This window comes from Kwoniella dejecticola, chromosome 9, assembly GCF_000512565.2.
Source record: "Kwoniella dejecticola CBS 10117 chromosome 9, complete sequence".
In the NCBI taxonomy this organism is placed as follows: Eukaryota; Fungi; Basidiomycota; class Tremellomycetes; order Tremellales; family Cryptococcaceae; genus Kwoniella; species Kwoniella dejecticola.
Window position 1 is genome coordinate 1045653 of NC_089309.1, and position 17618 is coordinate 1063270.

The 17618-nt window shown below is 50.3% G+C and overlaps 8 protein-coding genes across 8 annotated transcripts; 4 read left to right on the forward strand and 4 right to left on the reverse strand.

Annotated features, from left to right (window-relative positions):
• Nucleotides 1–1140: 1140 nt before the first annotated feature.
• I303_107332 (uncharacterized protein) lies at nucleotides 1141–3111 on the forward strand (the record flags this gene model as incomplete). Its single annotated transcript, XM_065969548.1, has 10 exons — nucleotides 1141–1704; nucleotides 1758–1893; nucleotides 1955–2084; nucleotides 2140–2164; nucleotides 2218–2329; nucleotides 2382–2412; nucleotides 2472–2609; nucleotides 2660–2886; nucleotides 2949–2992; nucleotides 3043–3111. The coding sequence occupies 10 exons, from the start codon at nucleotides 1141–1143 to the stop codon at nucleotides 3109–3111; spliced, it is 1476 nt and encodes a 491-aa protein (XP_065825620.1).
• A 135-nt stretch (nucleotides 3112–3246) lies between these two features.
• I303_107333 (uncharacterized protein) lies at nucleotides 3247–4962 on the reverse strand (the record flags this gene model as incomplete). Its single annotated transcript, XM_018410018.1, has 1 exon — nucleotides 3247–4962. One exon carries the CDS (start codon nucleotides 4960–4962, stop codon nucleotides 3247–3249), a length of 1716 nt encoding a protein of 571 aa, XP_018261021.1.
• Nucleotides 4963–5735: 773 nt separating this feature from the next.
• I303_107334 (uncharacterized protein) lies at nucleotides 5736–7000 on the reverse strand (the record flags this gene model as incomplete). Its single annotated transcript, XM_065969549.1, has 9 exons — nucleotides 5736–5839; nucleotides 5899–5954; nucleotides 6012–6163; nucleotides 6221–6248; nucleotides 6300–6452; nucleotides 6509–6645; nucleotides 6700–6724; nucleotides 6771–6891; nucleotides 6943–7000. The coding sequence occupies 9 exons, from the start codon at nucleotides 6998–7000 to the stop codon at nucleotides 5736–5738; spliced, it is 834 nt and encodes a 277-aa protein (XP_065825621.1).
• A 1332-nt stretch (nucleotides 7001–8332) lies between these two features.
• On the forward strand, nucleotides 8333–9330 carry I303_107335 (60S ribosomal protein eL19; the record flags this gene model as incomplete). The annotated part of the gene is made up of 4 exons (XM_018410020.1): nucleotides 8333–8396; nucleotides 8704–8788; nucleotides 8839–9045; nucleotides 9099–9330. The coding sequence occupies 4 exons, from the start codon at nucleotides 8333–8335 to the stop codon at nucleotides 9328–9330; spliced, it is 588 nt and encodes a 195-aa protein (XP_018261023.1).
• A 262-nt stretch (nucleotides 9331–9592) lies between these two features.
• I303_107336 (uncharacterized protein) lies at nucleotides 9593–11137 on the forward strand (the record flags this gene model as incomplete). Its single annotated transcript, XM_018410021.1, has 9 exons — nucleotides 9593–9892; nucleotides 9946–10105; nucleotides 10156–10194; nucleotides 10242–10367; nucleotides 10432–10519; nucleotides 10571–10638; nucleotides 10688–10888; nucleotides 10946–11001; nucleotides 11057–11137. The coding sequence occupies 9 exons, from the start codon at nucleotides 9593–9595 to the stop codon at nucleotides 11135–11137; spliced, it is 1119 nt and encodes a 372-aa protein (XP_018261024.1).
• A 358-nt stretch (nucleotides 11138–11495) lies between these two features.
• Nucleotides 11496–14052, forward strand: I303_107337 (uncharacterized protein; the record flags this gene model as incomplete). The annotated part of the gene is made up of 11 exons (XM_065969550.1): nucleotides 11496–11537; nucleotides 11717–12514; nucleotides 12568–12602; nucleotides 12665–12717; nucleotides 12767–13074; nucleotides 13130–13255; nucleotides 13337–13369; nucleotides 13417–13440; nucleotides 13499–13542; nucleotides 13593–13893; nucleotides 13957–14052. The coding sequence occupies 11 exons, from the start codon at nucleotides 11496–11498 to the stop codon at nucleotides 14050–14052; spliced, it is 1860 nt and encodes a 619-aa protein (XP_065825622.1).
• A 62-nt stretch (nucleotides 14053–14114) lies between these two features.
• I303_107338 (uncharacterized protein) lies at nucleotides 14115–15262 on the reverse strand (the record flags this gene model as incomplete). The annotated part of the gene is made up of 4 exons (XM_065969551.1): nucleotides 14115–14319; nucleotides 14459–14546; nucleotides 14633–14986; nucleotides 15169–15262. The coding sequence occupies 4 exons, from the start codon at nucleotides 15260–15262 to the stop codon at nucleotides 14115–14117; spliced, it is 741 nt and encodes a 246-aa protein (XP_065825623.1).
• A 298-nt stretch (nucleotides 15263–15560) lies between these two features.
• I303_107339 (40S ribosomal protein eS7) lies at nucleotides 15561–16509 on the reverse strand (the record flags this gene model as incomplete). The annotated part of the gene is made up of 4 exons (XM_018410024.1): nucleotides 15561–15585; nucleotides 15640–15735; nucleotides 15794–16027; nucleotides 16268–16509. 4 exons carry the CDS (start codon nucleotides 16507–16509, stop codon nucleotides 15561–15563), a joined length of 597 nt encoding a protein of 198 aa, XP_018261027.1.
• Between the last annotated feature and the right edge of the window lie 1109 nt (nucleotides 16510–17618).

The following is a 17618-nucleotide window of genomic DNA, read 5'->3' on the forward strand; positions in this document are numbered from 1 at the left end:
ATGACAGCGCAACTTGTGACGTCGATGGCGGTCGTAGGCCATCCAACTCGATTCCCGTGACAGGGGCCTGGGGTACGGGTGATCCTGCGGGAGATGCTGCTCGAGATCGTATCTGGCAAAGGTTTCTGGAAATTCGAAGTTCGCAGGCCGGAAGATCGGTACCCTCTTCCGCTGACTTCATCCGAGGAACTGATCCCTACACTACATTTGGCACCGGGCGATCTCATCAACCATATCCTGAGGGACACGGTGGCTCAGCAGCGACCTACTGTAAATGTGGATGTGACGAATACAGGACCGCAGGTGGCCTTGCATATCCCACGCGGCAGCCGCCACATCCTTCACGTCGGAGCGCTCACGAGTACTGCCAGTACCAAGCCTCTCGTACTTGAATCTGCGCAACAGGGTGACACCGAAGTCTCCCGGATTTGCATGTCTTTCCTTTGCTGAATCACTCAACTTTCGTACTTGGTCATGCAATTTTATGATATATATCTGTCATACATTCCGCGAAGACCGGTTCAGTACCCTTCGGTTTCGCTTTGAAACCCTGCACACCATGAGTGAAACCTCGCAGCAGGTGAGGTGTGTAACTTGCAGTCGCCTTATGTCTCTGCATTCACTCCGCCTTCGTGGCGCTCGCGATGGAAACAATCTGCCGCTACAGTCATCAAGAGATCCTTCACGTTTGGTACTTCTTACTTTGTCCTTCCCCTTTCATTGCTGATCCCTTCTTCGATCAGGGCCTCCTTTTGATGGGAAATCTGATTAATCGTTTGATTGATCTCCTGAAGTGTAAGGGGTTGAGATGGATCATGCCGCAGAACTATTAAAGGGGAGCTAGCTAATTGGTGATCGGCAGACGCCTCGGTTACCGTAAAATCGGGTAGTCCGACACATATTCACCAACTCGACTGGCCTCATACATCTGCGATAAAGCACGGATCTGCCATTTTAGCTGAACATATACATACTCAATCGGTTTCTATTGCGACAGCTTTAAATCTATCATAATCCCGGGGTGTAAACATCACCTCGGTTGCCTTATCTGTGTATCAGCTGCCCCAGATGCTGCTTTCACCGCTTCTTCTGGCTTTGCTCTGGCTCACGGCGCCAATACAGGGCGCTATGCATCTGAAAATGACGAAACATGACCCTAACTTGGGGAGACATCCGGACGTGGCCGGCGCGAAGAGATCTGCCGGCTTCAGCGACACCGCTAGGATGGTTGAAAGAGCCATAAATCTCAAAATGACCCCTCATACAGCATCTCGTAATCTGGACAGACGACAAGAGGAGCCAACTTACTCCACTACATCCTCGAATAATCCTTATGCCTTTCCTGAGCAGCAAGATTCGGCTCTATCCGCTGTCCTCAACCCCACGGAATCTCCCTCAACGAGCAGTTCTGCCTCGGCTGTTCAGACTTCAATCGCAGCGGACGGTAATTCCTGGTCCACCACTTTTTCCTGGACGGACTCTTGGTCAGATTCATCGTCTACCGGTTACTCACAGCCGTCCAACCAAGCTTTAGTGGAGGAGACTACAAGCTCTATGACCAGCTCTGGTAGTAACTCTCCGACTCCTAGCGCTACGACCAGCGGCAATAATCCTATCACAACGCTAGATGCTGAAGACACCTCAAAGATGGGCACCATCTATACCATCGATGTAATGGTGAACGGCGTAGCCCTTTCTGTCCACGTGAGGCATTCGCTTCTGTCGTGGCGCACCTCGCTTACTTAGTTTGATGGCAGGTCGACACGGGATCATCGCAATTTTGGGCAGCTCACGACCGATGTCAGGAATGTAAGCAGAATGGTATGACTACCATCAACACATACCTGCCTGAAAGTTGTGGTCAAGATGCGAGCACGACCACGATATATTATGGTGAGTCGTGAGCTGCAGCTGATCTGACGAAGATAAGTCTTGACTGAAACGAGGGATATAGCTATGGGCTGGGTAAAGGGGTGCCACGTGAACACATCTATCACTCTTGGCGAGGACACCCTGCAGAACTATCCAGTCCTGGCAGTGTTCGAAGCGGGCGGTGGTGTAGAAAAGTTAGGGGAGTACTACAGGTAAGTCAGGTTTTATTCGGCGATGGTGATCGAGATGCTGACATGGCGCCTGCAGCGGACTGATCGGTCTTGGCACTGAAGTGAGCGATAAATATTTGTGTTGTATCCGGACTCATACTGATCCTTGGCTTAGGGTTCCGATGACGATGGAGTACCAACCGTAGTGACAGCGTTGTATCAACAAGGAGCTATTCAGCAGCCTATTGTAGGTTTCTATCTTCCCAGAGCGGGAGACAATCAAGAAAGTGAGTGAGGTGGTCTTTTGGAATGAAGGTCAATGCTGACCGGTGAGATCAGGCGAAATCACGTTTGGAGACCCGGCAACAAGGTACGCAGCAGGCTCAATTGTCGGTCTCCACTGGCAAAGCTGATCCTCTTGTCCGTCAGCGAGCATGCGGATGAGTCGAAAATGGTAAATCTAGCACGACAGGGCGGAGATAGCGGACATTACATCGTTCGAATGGATTCATTCGTTATTGGATCGACGACGGTGGCTCAAGCAGCAGATTGCTACTTGGATACCGGGTAAGTGGAGTGCAGCGAAGATCCGTCACTCTGCTCACAGCTCTCACCAGCTCCTCAGGAATCGCAGTGCCCCAGGGCAGTCTTGCTCAAGTCTTCCAATCGGCTTTCGAGCTGAATTCAACGGATCCAAATAAGCCCGTTCCATGTAGCGCCCCAGCATCAAATACTGGGGTATGGATTACATTTGGGGGACAAGGTTTCGAAATTCCGTATAGAGATCTTGTATTCCAAAATGACGACGGGACCTGTACACCTCTAATTTCAAGTTACTCAGGTGGTGAGTTGTGGCAAATGCTCGCGGGGAGCTGGAAGCCAGCGCTTACCAGATCTCCTTTCTAGCTGTCAGTGATATCTGGCTCTTTGGTGATGCTTTCTTGCACAACGTAAGTCGCATCGACGATCCAAGGAGGGTTCAGCTCACAGACATTGCTAGGTCTATCACTCGGTCAACGTTGAGACGGGGGAAGTCGAGATGTTCGGCTTGAAAAATAGTCCTGCATAGTCGCAAACCAATTCACACCATACATCCATTATAATTATTCTCAATAGAAAGAATGTCCATGCATTGACCTACCAGATTTGAGAGTGACGAAACGCAAGGCCCAAATGACGCAGAGACATACGACACTGGATAGCACTAGATATTATAAGACACGCCGCCACTGCCGCTTTCCCACCAGGTACCACCTTTCATATTTTCGGCCCTTGGCGGTCGAGCCACATCCCACCTTGGCCCCTTGGGAGCAGTCGGTAGCTCCTGTGGGTCTCCTTCCCTCATCCAAGCAATCCCATGGGTCTTCATGGCTGGACCTTCCCTATTCCAGGGGACTGAGCGAGTAGGTTTTGCAAATCCAGGCGGAATATACTGTTTCGTGACCGGCGGTTTCTGCGCGAAGTCCAATGATGCGCTGTTCCGAGAAGGTATAGACTGACGAGCGGAATGCTGGGAGGCCGGAGCAGCAGGATGTGCTTCGTAAGGGTCATATAGGTCATCATCCATCGGTGACACGTACCCGGTAGGCTTCTTGTCGATTATATCGGTCACCGATGTCCTTCGCGAGGGAGCGGTGGATATAGGAGAGCTTGGCGCGCTTCTCTGAGTTACATCCCTTGGAGATGTGAGAGGAGATGAGGAAAGTAGTCTAGGCCGTGAGGACGCTAAACCGATCGCGGAAGCAGCTGAGGGCCGCCGATCTAGTGAAGATGGGGATGGCCCAGGAACTTGTGCAGTATGAGTATGACTCGGTGTTGACAGGTGTCGGGGACGGTGTATATGATCGGCGGTCGTGCGTTGTTTCGCAGTTGTATGACTGTGGCGTGCTGAGTGCTTGTTAGATGACGAGATGGACTCGACAGAAGAATGTCGTCTGTGCATTGCAGGTCTTTCTGGGCTTGCAGGGTGATGAGGGAAGGTCGGCGAGCTAGATGATGCCTCGGGATCGGGTGTATGGCAATTTCTCCCCTCCAAACTGAGTCTGGCGAGTCTGTTGTTCATCTGAGCCGAGCGAAAAAGATCCTCCTCATCGTGCTTTTTGACTTTGGATACGAGTGCAGGCCCGTGACTATGTCTTCTAGTCAAACCTGGTCTTTCTGATCGAGGTCGGTGATCGGAGTTCTGGGTGAGTGGAGTTAGCTGTCCGGAAGGCAGAAGCTCCGCAATCCTGCGGTGTGCTGATGGATGAGCTGGGTGATGAGTGCCAAGTTTGCGGTAAGGTGATGCGGGAGGAGCCATGATGTCACTCGGGGGGCTTATCTCAATGCTGGCTAGGTGACTGTGACCTGATCCCCGTGCTAATGACCTATGACCAAGTCTCTGCATTTCCCACACCTCACCTAGCACCTGATTATCACTTGTATGACGGTGAGGTTCCGCTCCCTGAGAATTGGGATGCACGCTTGAGGGCGCTTGAAGAAAAGATTCCTGGTAGGCTGAACCTCTAACAGACTGCGAGGCTTCAGACGCGCTCCTGAGCCAGCCTTCATGTCTCATCGGACTTGAGAGGTTTTCCCGTTTCAGACCATGCGTACTAGCTGCTCCAGCTAAGTCGTTATGACTCGTGGTCCTTGACTGAGCGTTGCCGATAGATCTAGCTCCCGGTGGACAATCCGTCGAAGGCGAAGGAGATGGCGGGTACTGCGTGGACTGGGCGATGATAGGTGATCCAGCCATGTCCCGAACGACGAGAGGTGGTGTTTGTGGGAAGGCTGACAAAGGTGATGATCCGTACGCAGAATGGGGCTGTAGAGTTGGAGCAGAAGCACCGTTGGGTCCTCTCTGCTCCGGAAGCCATGAACCTCCTCGAGACACCGACGGTATAGCTCCAGCCATATAAGCTTCTACATCTACTGGCATGGCCGGTTTATGTGATCCTCTTGGTCGTGGAGACGTTTGATCAGTTCTGCAATCGCCGTCGGGTGTCGAGCTGGGGAATGGCAGTAAAGTGAAAGTTCCTGTATCGTATTCGATTCGCCGCAAGCTGCGCCAGCTCTGGCGCCTGACAGATCGACAATGAAGATTACAGCCGGTGGCAACGGTGTCACGTATATAGGTTCTGATAAAGCTTGCCTGGTGAAGGGTGTGAAACTGCGAAGGCGACGAGATGAAAAGTGGTGGAGGGGAAAGGTCGATGAATCGGTAAAGATAAGCCAAGAAGAGTTGAGTGAGGACGCAGGGGGCACGATAGAGTGAAAAGACTGTAGATCTGTCAGATATTCAGTAATTGCGTGTGTGAGGCCCAGACTCAATCACCTCATTCGCACATCATATGGCACGATAAGGATCACAAAGGAGTGAGATAAGCCTGAAGCGTTATACCATACTCGCCAACGTGCGGAGTATATGGACGGGATAGCCGTCGTAAAGGAGGTCTCCAATATGACGCAATCGTTTGTTGTGCTGTCTCTACGGGTTGATAAGCTTGAAGAGGCCAGCAGCATTACGAAAGTGCGCGCAGAAGTGTAGGATTGCAACATGGAGATCAAAAGGCGGAAGAGGCAATCGAAAAATGGCAAGCATTAAATAGCCACTATCTGATCAGCAGGTGACTGATGACGTATGGATGGATCCTCAGTCTGCAGAAGACTGGTCAACGAAGTCAGTATGCATCGTATGTGAGTCACGTCTCATCAGGGTTTCAGTCCGTATAAGGTGACTCGCCCCGTGGCGGCGTTGATGACATGATAGACATTGTGCAGGAACGCCGCGCCGATAAGTATGTAGTCTTCGGCAGCTAGATAGGCGATCTATCAGTAATTGCGTACATACACGCCGCCAAGATGCACGACTTACGAGTTTGCTGGATTCGTAAATGGCAAAGATCTTCGCGCGAAGCGGACGGCCGGGCTCTGCAGACGACAATTATGATCCGAGCCTTGGAAGATAGAAGTAAGATCACCACCTACACAAGGTCTTCCCATTTCACAGGGAATGTCACGCCGCCGAATTTCAGAGCGAGAGCGCCATCCGGATTCACAGGCCCATTACATGGAGCAAGAAACGTTCCATCTGAAGGGTCTTGCATGCCACACAAAGCGGCATACAACGGAGCCATCATCTATGTTCATACTCCATCATTGACATCCCGTTCGATCGCTCGGCAGATTAGACTCACAGATTCAGAAACAAGGATATTTGTAGTGCTGTAACCGATGTGAGTAATAGTGCGAACCTCTTGAGCACGAAAAGCTTACCCCGTATCGACGATGACGTCTATGTCCTGCATCTTCACATTAGAAGCAGTGATCACCGCGGATTTGGCTAAGAATGAATCTAGCTTGACACGGTAGAGTCCGTCTTCCCCTTGTTTGCCCAATTCGACTTTCTTTCCTTGGTCGGCGTGTGGACTGATAAAATCAGACGCTTCCGCTTGATTTGCCAAGAGAATCTGGAGCTGACTTACTAAGAATGCGGATTCCCGAAAACAATCTCGCTTCCTGTGCCTTGCCGGGTCAAGCGAAACCCTACTTCTGGGGTAGATATCAAACCTGTAGTGTGCAGGACGTCGATCGGGGTTGCTTGATTGTCGATGGAGGTTTTCTATGATTTTCATCGATCAGCGAAGAATGGACGGTACAACACATTCGAGCTCACGTTCATGGCAAGTCCAAGTATTCCACTACAGCACAAATCCCTTCAGCGAACCTCAATAACTCCAAGCTCACCTCATGTATCCCCCATCGAAACCTTCAGTGTCTCTCGCCGCGAGGATAGGCAAATTGGGCAAAACGTAATTGCCGATCGTGACATCAGTGGAAACTAGGCAGCCATGTACTGAGCCGCTGCCTGTTGCGAAAATGAGCTCGCCACCGCAGAATAAGTGAAAGATCAGCCCACCGTAAGCTTTGCTTTTCAGCTCACAACCCTCCGTCGTGACGATGCCCGTATTGACCATACCTGAAGTTGTGCAATTGACGCAAGGGCTGGCTGCAACCCAGAGATCGGTGCTCCTGAGGGATAATGAGTGTACTAGTCCTGTCTTTGGCGGAGATTTGTCATGCTCACCCAGTATCAATCTATTACACTCATTGTGTTAGTCAAGGTAAAGTCAACGTCATTGGTGCGCTCTCCGTTGAGATGTGGACTAACAAGAACAGGTACGGGTTTCCTCTCCTTGGTCACCGATATCTCCATAGTATACGCGACGCCACCGCTGTTATCAATGTCTATGGGCATGGATGAGTCGGATCTTTCGGATATTCGCTTCAGTACATGATGAGAATCAGTACGGTATCGAGTCAGTTCAGCTGTTTGAGCGTTAGTCCATAACAAATAGCAGTATGGCAGTAATAGTGAGAGGTGGATTTGACAGTGCATCTTATGCTCGGAATTGTGAAGCGTGACGTGTCCGGATTGAGCGTGAGGGATATTGAGGTGGGAAGGTGACGAGTTGGGGGAGTGGGGCGTGCAGGATGTTGTGTTGTGGAGTTGATCGATCAGGTGGGGTGATAGAGGTGAAATATGAATAAGGGATGAGAAAGGCGTTGGAAGGGTTGTGAAATCGTGGACGGAGTATAGGGATAGCAGATGGTGATAGGGAATATTGGGTTTTGCGACATGAGCCCTTGTGTCGACTGACCATTTTGACACTTCCTCGCAGCCACGGGTTGACTCTAGCCTGGTCAGACCAAATGGGTTTGGCTATCCTTTTGCGAGTATTTCCAGGATCATGCTTGAAAGGATGGTAGATGGTGATACATGAACCGTGAAGGGCAGTCTTTAAACTGTACATTGGAATGCCATCTTCGCGACAGTCGAGCAACAGTCCTGTACAGGGACGAGCGAACGTTGATTCAGCATATGCAAGCAACAAACAAACAAATGGACAAATGAACACATATGAAATGAACCAAACACACACAAAAAGCAGACAGACCAAAACAAGACGGTCCTGGCACGCGATGGCATTTGGTAAATTCTGCCTTAATCGCTTACTTCGGCTATTGATCCCTTATCGCCGATGACCTGGATTTCGATGGCACCGTACGACGGCGATTCTTTGCCACATTGTTACTTCATCGGTGATATACACAAAGAGGAAGAGTGGTTCAGCGGACATGTCCGCCATGCGATCTTTGGCAATTTGCCTTGTGATTTCGCGCCATCGGATCCCTCCCACTCCCTCTCACCGTAGCGCTCACTCCTCACTCTGCTTGATATCATAACCTGTTTATCTATGATTTTCGTCCTCTTCCTCTAGACATCAAGACTCAGACACACCTTCACAATGGTCAATCTCAAGCAACAAAAGAGACTTGCGGCTTCCGTTGCCAAGGTCGGACAGAGAAAGAGTGAGTATGCCCCTCTCAAATGGCTAGATCGGAGCGATTGCGGAAGGAATAGGTGAAGATCGAGGTGGAAGCAAGGATGGGATAGTCTACAATGGGGCGTCTTGAAGGGAGGATGATCCGGCGAGGACTAGTCACATACACAAGGAGGCTAGATGCTAGAGGGCAGATGAGGATGGACAACCGCAGAATGCGAATTGAGAATATTGGAGAAATGGGTAAATGGCTAGAGGAACAACGCTGATGATATCGTTTCTTCCCCCTCTACTGCCCTTCGTCACATGCTCTTCATCCTACTTCGACATCACAGTCTGGCTCGATCCCCAAGAAGCCGCTGAGATCGGTCAAGCCAACTCTCGATCGGGTGTCAGAAAGCTCCTCAAAGATGGTCACATGTAGGTGCAGTTGTTACGTTAATACCCTGCTGTGCTGACCGTTCTATCAGCATCATCAAACCCACCGTCATCCACTCTCGAGCCCGAACTAGAGAACACGCCGCCGCCAAGCGATCTGGTCGACACACCGGTTTCGGTAAGAGAAAGGGTACCGCTGAGGCCCGTATGCCCACCAAGGTGCAATGGCTCAGAAGAATGAGAGTGTTGAGAAGACTTTTGAAGAAGTACCGAGAGGGTGGAAAGATCGACAAGCACCTGTGAGTGGGATGTCTGGTGGATGAGGGAGTCATTCTCGCTGACTTTGCTTCAGCTACCACACTCTTTACCTCGAAGCCAAGGGTAACCGATTCAAGAACAAGCGAGTGTTGATGGAACACATCCACAAAGCCAAGGCTGAAGTACTCCGAACCAAGCACCTTGCCGAGCAACAAGAAGCCCGACGAGTCAAGAACAAGGCTATGCGGGAGAGAAAGGCCCAAAGACTTGCCGAGAAGAGACAAGGTATCACCGCTGTCGAGCAAGAGGACGAGGTCAAGGAGTAGATTTTCACTTCTGTACTTGTATTTGGGATGGATGCATCAGGCATTTGCGTACCTTTTGTTCGCATACATTTTGCACGGGGGAGACCCGTTGTCGCCCTCAGTTCTCGTCGTTCGCATTGGGAGTGAAGCGATCGCAAGGCGAAGATTGCGGGTGCGATTACGTTGAGGTCGCAAAGTGGAGGAGGTTCACGATCGTCACCCATGTTTTGAATTTCTTTCATATCTGTTGTTTCGATTGGCATTCGCTGTGCTCTATTTAACAATGCTTCGAAGGATCGTACAGCGAGCTGGGGCTGCCCAATTCAGGAATAGTACGCGTCCATTGCGAGCTCATGTACTGCGATCATACGCAACACTATCTCCTCATACACCTCCACCTACCACTCCATACGAGGTATTCGATGAGCCTTCCAAGAACAGGCAAAGAGATCGAGCGATAATCAGGCTGAGGGAGGAGGAACAGACCGCAGGACCACGAGCAGAGGATGCGGACGTGGATCCAGTGAAAGTCGTGGATTATCTGCGTGAAGAAGTATCAGAAAGGCTTGCTGAGCGGGTGGAGGTGAGTCCTCATCAAGGTAGCACAGGCTACAGAAAGGTGAACATCGTTTGTAGGACTTGCGGACACCGCCAGCCTCGATACTGGAGCTCGCTGCCCATTCTGGACAGCTGACACAAATATTACAAGAAGTCATTGCGGACGAAGTACCTTCTGCATCGGAAAGCCGAGATCAGGAATTGGAGAGGAGAAAATGGTGGATCGTGGAGTCGAGCAGTAAGTGCTGGCCGAAGAGGTCGCGGTGATGGCTCACACCTGCTGTTCAGCGGAAGCACTGCAGAGGGACGATGACTCTCATTTCTCATGTAGGTTTGCTTGCGATCTACTTGCGGCCTTGCTGACTTCTTCTCAGCTCCGCCGATACGTATACAGGCATCAGCATCGAGATTGTTGGAACATCCAGAGATAGAGAAATTGAAAGAGCAAGTCGAAGCGGTGGTCAGCGGGGGAGGGCTTCATTGGGTGGGAGATATAGTCGGTCAGTCAAGGCACATTAACATGTGCGGCCAAGGGTTGTTGACATGGCGTAACGAATCCCTCAGGTGCGCTTACTCAAATACGGCATCTGCTCAAGCCTGATGGGGTGTTCGTTGGCGCTGTCCTGGGAGGCGATACACTATTTGAGTTGAGGTGAGAACACATATCCTTATACATCAATTCTTGAGCTGACTCTCGTCATAGAACGTCTTTGCAGCTGGCAGAGCAAGAAAGACGAGGAGGTATAGCAAATCGGATCTCGCCTATGATCAGTGAGTCAGAGATGGCTGTTCTGGGTATACAGAGCTCATTCTGTCATAGATCCTACGGACGCGCCTTCCTTGTTGAATCGAGCCGGATTCACGCTCACGACAATCGACGTCGAAGACATGACAATCAATTATCCATCCATATGGGAACTGGTGTCAGATTTACGAGACATGGGAGAAAGTAATGCCATTTTGGGAAGGAGAGCACACGTATCTAGAGATGTCCTACTAGCTGCCGACGCTATATACAAGGGTGCGTTGCCTTGCACCGATGTCCTGAACCGAGATTGCTAACGGATATACTGCATAGAATTGTACGGAAACGAAGATGGATCTGTCCCAGCTACCTTCCAGATTATATTCCTTGTGAGTTGGGTGGATACCAGCGTATGGGCATAAAGTCTGACAAGCTACGCAACAGATTGGTTGGAAACCGGGACCCAATCAGCCTAAAGCCTTGGAACGCGGATCCGCTACTACAAGTCTCAAGGACGTATTATAGCGATACCGATGCACCGCATTATGCTATAAGCTAGTCTATGCTAAAATCGGTCGTCTGACCATGCTTGAAGGAATGTTTCGACGAAACGTTCAGCCCTGGTAACCAAGGTCGTATCAATCTTCAGTCCGACGCGGCTGCATGCTCGCCCGTCGTCAAGGTGATGGCAACTCGAACCCGGCATGACAGCGACAGGCGAAAGTACTTGCACTGACTCGTCAAATGCTTATACATATTAACATGTCTCTGCGTCCTCACTCCTCAGACCAACGTACCTCGACATCCAGCATCGATACCTCCTTCACATACACCGCTGGTCGGCTTTTCCTACTCCTTGCTTTTTCACCGTCGTTCATCCACCATGCAGCTCGCCGGTCGACTCTATCCAGCCTGGTCGCTGATGGTGAGTAGGGTGGTCTGAGATGCCGCGCTGATATTTTGTAGCGCGAACGTCTTCGACATCGAAACCTGTTAATCTTCCTCCTTCTTCACGTCACCACCTCAGCCGCGCTTTTCATTCTGTCTATTTTGTCGGTTGAGACTAATGCCGAGGCATCTCACTTTCTTCGACACATCATTCAGACAGCCAATCTTTCCTCTGTGGTATTCTACAACCCGGACAGCGGTAGATCAGGAGACTGGAGGAACGCCCCGGCGTTGATCGTTGACAGCGACGATGTGATATCGAGGGCGAAGGACGATGGGATCATCTGCAACGATGATGGGAAAAAGTGCAGAGGGGTAGGGGAAGCTCGCCACACCCACGAAAAACAAAGTCAAATAGAAAATTCGAACAACTCGACAACTTCAGTCTCAACTGGGCCTTCCACCAGTACCATGACAATTACCATGACCACCCAAGGGAACACTATCATCACCCGAGTGCTGATTGTGCCCACTCTGACCGTCATGCAGGGTGAAGCGATCACCACACAAGTCATGCTGAACGAGCAAGGCAATTTGATGACAACGGAGACCAGTCCCACGATCGTACCTTCGACTTTCCTCTCATCGACCAAGTCTGCTATCACCACGGTGATGGCTCCTTCAGTCGCAGCTCCCACCTCGACCGCTACTGCAACTGTCGCGGCCAAAGAGGAAAAGCCGGAGAAAGAAGATGGGGATGAGGAGGAAGAGGAAGAGGACGAGGATGACGACGAGTCGGTCGACAGCTCTGATGATTCAGATGACTCCAGCGACTCCGACGATGATGAAGTCGAGGATCAAGCCAAACCTAAGACCTTGAAAATGGCCAAGGAAGATTTCGTGCGGAATTGGAGAAGAGACGTCATTTTGTCTGGGCACGAGAGAGGTGGGAAAGTAGTTGGTGTGAATATTGCTCAACTACCTGGATCAAGTGGTATAGAGACGGTCTCACAGGTGAGCAAGCTGCGAGCCATATACTAGACCTCAGCTGATTCGAAGCTATCTAGCAATGTGCGATCCACTACGGCTGGGCTATCAACTCGTGAGTTGAGGAGCTGCCGAACAAGCTGATTGTAAATAGTTTGGACAACTTGGTTCGCGAAGAGACGGTTCTGGCGACCTTCTTCATGTGGATTATGGGTCTGGCTATCGTAGGGGTAAGAATCGCTTTTCCACACCATCTGATTTGAGCTGATTCCAGGACAGCTTCTCAACGAGTCTATGCCTCATCTGTAAGTATCTTCGCCTTGGAATTCTCGCTTACCTCTAGGCTGGCTCTACTTGTATCCCTTCTCATCTCGAGTATCTGGACAGCCAATGGGCTGCGACTGTCCTTCAAGTTTTTGGGGAACTTTCAGTCGACCGCGAATACTTACTGCGAAGGCATCAACGTCTTACCGATGTATCTGGATAAGCGTATAGGCTTTCAGAGCACGGTATTGGGCTTATCCTTGCTGACAATGATAGCCAGTGCTTGGTTATGCTGGAAGATCAGGGATCATTTCGGCTGGCAGGTGAGAGCATGGGCATATGCTCGTTCCCATTTGCTTGCTGACTCAGCCCGGAAAGACCTTCCAAAGGATCGGCGCTTCCACCAAGATCAACAGGATATACAAATTGGTTCTCGCTCTCAGCATTCTATTGCAGGTGGACGCTTTCGTGCTGGTCACATTTTTTGCGTTATTTTTGGATCAGGTGAGTCAGTCCGAAAGCGACATCAGGCTGATGACCTAGATCTCTAATGGTCCCGCAAGCTACTTCATGCACAATTGCAAGGCCTTCAAAGCAATCTACAGCTTGTTGATCATCGTAAGTGTCGAGGCATGCATGGAGATATTAAGCTCATAACACGTTAGGCTCTGTTTCCCTGGCTTTATTTGGTGAGTAAGGACCATGTCGACTCCGCTAAATCTGCAGGGCTGGACCTCGATACGAAAGGAGCAAAGAAAAAGGTTCAATGTTTTCATTGGTCTCTCCGCTTGGTAAGCCTCCTTTGTGTCAAGAGTCGCAACATCGCTGACATACTTTGCAGCATTGTTGGCGGGTGGGCTTTGTCTTTCGCCAACAAGGTCTTCCGAATTGTATTCACGACCTGGGCATTCTTCACTGCCATGGGTTCACTGGCCGCCGGTCTGACAATCATCACCGTCATTCTCGCTCTCATCCGCCGATGGACATTCGGAAAAGGTCTCGCTGATTTCCTATACCTAGAAGAGATTCATGAGAGACCTACCGAAGGGTTTGACGAGAAAGCGTCATTACCCGTGCCAATGCCACAGAATCATTTGCCCACGTTCTCGACCGCTTTTGGACCCGGTCCGGCCCCGCCTCCAGTACGTGTTCCAGAATAACTACAAAGAGAATCGTGCTAACAGAAATACACTGGACATTCGTAGCGCCAGATGTTTCCTGCTATGCCAGTGTACTTGACCGCCACGAGAGTGTCAAACACGCCCTCCTGGACAGCAGGCGACGACGCAAGGAGGCTGTAGCGAATGCTCCTTCAGTAGATCGAGGATTGATGTATATATGCATTGCATTTGCTTCTTTATTCTTATCCTAAACGATCCAGAGCCATCTGAAGACCGGCGTATTCTTGTGAATTCATCCCAGCCTTCCTCGCCTCTCGCAACTTCTCCATGATTTCTTTCTTCTCCTTCTCGATGGCGTCTTTCTCATCGGACAAGGACTCGTCATGGAGTTTGGTGAAGTGACGCCACAGGAAGAAAACGATAGCCACTTCAATCATCAGCTGACCCCTTGAACGCGCATACTCACAAACACCCAAACGCATGTCCACCGCGCACAGCAAAAATCCCAAGATGGTTTGGAGTAGGTTGGCCACTTTCGAATAACGCCTGCAATCGTCAGCTCCATTTCCGTGTTGTCGTGACTCACTCTTCCTCTTCCTTCTGCCTCTTAGCGATTTTGAGCAGCTGGATATCCTTTTCGATCATCTCCCCAGCCCAAGGGTTCTTCATCGTCGCTTTGAGTTTCTCCTTGTCGATTGGCGGAGCCATCATATCGGCAGCATCTGTAAAATTAGCGAACAATCGAAGCCACAATACTCACCGTCCGGCACATTGTCCCACCAAAGTGTGCCGGCAGGATCCCCTTTCTTAGGTCGGAGGCCATCTTGGAAGGGTACTAATGCTGGTCTACCAGGTCCCTGCATCGTTAAGAAGTAATTTTTCCTGAACGAAGTGCTTGAAGGGTCATCTTTGCCTGACACCTGTTTGGGAGCTGGATTACCGACTCGCTTAGATGACGAAGACGATGATGGCATGCCGCCTGCCCTGATATCCGATGATGACAAGGGTTTTTGGGAGGAAGATGATGATGGTGATGAACCGGAAGATGAGCTTGACTTGGAAGACGAGGACGAGGATTTTACTTTGGACAATGCCTTTGCTCTGTCTCGGGCCGCTTCTTGCCTTGTCAGTATATGGTAGCCGATGTAAGCAATTATGACAAGCATCATGAAAGGTGGAGAGAGGAACGGTAAGCTCGTGATTGAGCCATCCGCGTTGACGCCGAATGGCAAGTAAGGCAGAGACGGGTGTGATGCTGTGATTTGTCAGCTGTCGCTCCCGATCTCAGACACATACCAAAGCCAAGGACGATCAGCACCAGCAGAGCTTGCTCGAAGGGTCCGAAGGTGAAACCCTTCTTTGCTTTCTCGTCTTTCTTCTTCTCAGCCATGTTTGAAGCAGTCAGGACGGGATAAGCGATTATGATTGATTATTCTAAAGAAATGTCGTACTTCTGAATGCACGATCAAACACAGACAAGTAGATGAATAGTTCACATCCAGACATCAGACCGGAGCTGCATGACTGGGTGGAATTTTGTGTGTCAGTATTGCGCCTCACTGCGGACCAAAGGATGTTTCAGTCCATTGTACACCTCAGACGGGTGAAAGGAGGTCAACATCCCGCTCAACCATATCGTGCGTTATATAACATGCATGACCTCCAAAATGCAACGGTCGTGAGGGAAATTACTCGGCAGCTTGCACAGGGAATCTGGGTTACAGGATCAGCTTGAAACCTTGGATACGCAGGCAGAAGATGACTCACTCGAAGTGAACATCCTTACCGGCAAGGGCTCGGTAGACGGATGAGAAGGTGTCGAGCTTGTATTCAAGGTTGTTTTGGTCTTTTGAGTCGAGGAATCTGCGGAGGCGAAAATCAGTACATGATTTGGCATAGCGTGAAGGCAAACAGAACTCACACTCGGATTAATTTACCACCATCTTGAGCAACTCTGGTTCTCTTACCGACGATCTCACTGGGCCAAACGAGTTCTTCGAGGATTTTCTCGTGAACGGCAGTAAGAGTTCGGGATCTAGGTCTCTTTTGCTTCTTGGCGGCGGAGGCGTTTCGAGAGGGTTTAGGAAGGACTTTTCGTTGGGAGAGGAAGACGATGTATTTGTCGGAAAGTTTTTTCTCGAGCTCTCGGGTAAGTCTGCGAGCGCGGAGGGAGACAGTGGTGAGACAAGAGTACATCGAAAATTTCATCAGCATTTACCCATGGCATCCTTCATGTTTTCCTATCCAGACTCCTTCCACCCTCGGCTTGCTCTCATTCGTCGATATACATCAGGGGAGGTGGGGCTGAAAAGCCCCTCCGTCTACCCCGAGTGCACATGAGCGATATGAGAGCGTTCCCAAGACAAATTCCTTCTTTTCGATTCCTGTGACTTACCTTTGTTGGACTTTGTGGAAAGCCTTAGCCATGGGGACGGGCACGAAGATGACGACAGCCTTCTTTCCACCTTTTACATCAACCTCTCTGGCTTGAGAGAATTGAAGTTGTCTGAGCTCAGACTTGAGCTCTGGGACATTGGCCTCAAGATCAACGAAAGCTTGAGCGATTTGTTGCTCAATCTCCGTAGGAGGGGTTGCGGGAGCGTTGGCTGTTCGCAAGATCTTGTTGGCTGCGGACATTTTGCTATGAATGGATTGACAGGATGATAAGTGTCGGTATGCTTCGGTTGACGTTGATAATCTACTCACAAGGATGCTTGAAGGCTGAAGAAGGGGGAGGGAAGGGCGGATTGAGAATGCTTAATTACCTTGCATACATCCCTTCCAAGCATCCAAGCGATAGATTACAATCATCACCTTCACCTTCACCTACGGTGGCACCCACCTATCTGCCTTGCAGAGTTGCAGGCGGCGGACATCGCCGTTCAACCCGGTCGGCGATACTGTAAATCCGATAGCTGCGTTCATAATGCGTCCACTACTTCCTTCTTCGCGCGTCACTCCGCTGCACGCAGGCTAGAGCTCGATCAAGGCCGTAGAGCCAAGTCTGGTTCCAGGCAGTCATGACAAACTTTGGCCAAGACATCATCGCACCCTCAATGATCAAATAACCAAGTCCTGTTATGCATTGTCGACCGTCCGTCATTGCCTACGCTAGAGCAGTAATCAGACTCGTGATTCGAACTGATGACTTTGGCCCCACTCCATCCTACGGCGATGAGCGCTCTGAAGCAATCAGTGAATCAAAATCCAATACCTGTGTTCCCACGCAGTCTAGCTGGTCAAATGACAGACCTGGAGTTCCACCGATCATTTCCGTCTCCGGTATATCCTCCCAACATCTGGAACGTCATGTCCAGCCGCTGACCAACGAATGGTGGAAGCAGTATGGCATTGAAAGAAGCATCGGTGTCTCAGCGATAACGTGGAAATCATCTGCGATCTACATTGACCTCATCGACCAGTGGACCAGGATTCCAAAGGTGACCGCGGTGTCGCTGTCATGTTCGAGTGAAACAGCAGATCCGTCCTGTGAGAAGACAACTCGTGGCTTACCTTGAGCGAGCGGTCGTATCCGGAGCGACAGCATATAAGGCGACGGAGCGTGCCCTTCTTTGTCGCAATGTCTCAAATAGATGATATCCATGGTCCAAAGTATGTACAACAAAACAGGTCAAGGTGCTGATAACAGACCGGCGCAACATTCAGCTGCGGATTAAGTAATACAATCCAGAGTTATGGCAAATCCTCAGTAATGCAACGACTATGCAGCTGACGGCTGTTTCATC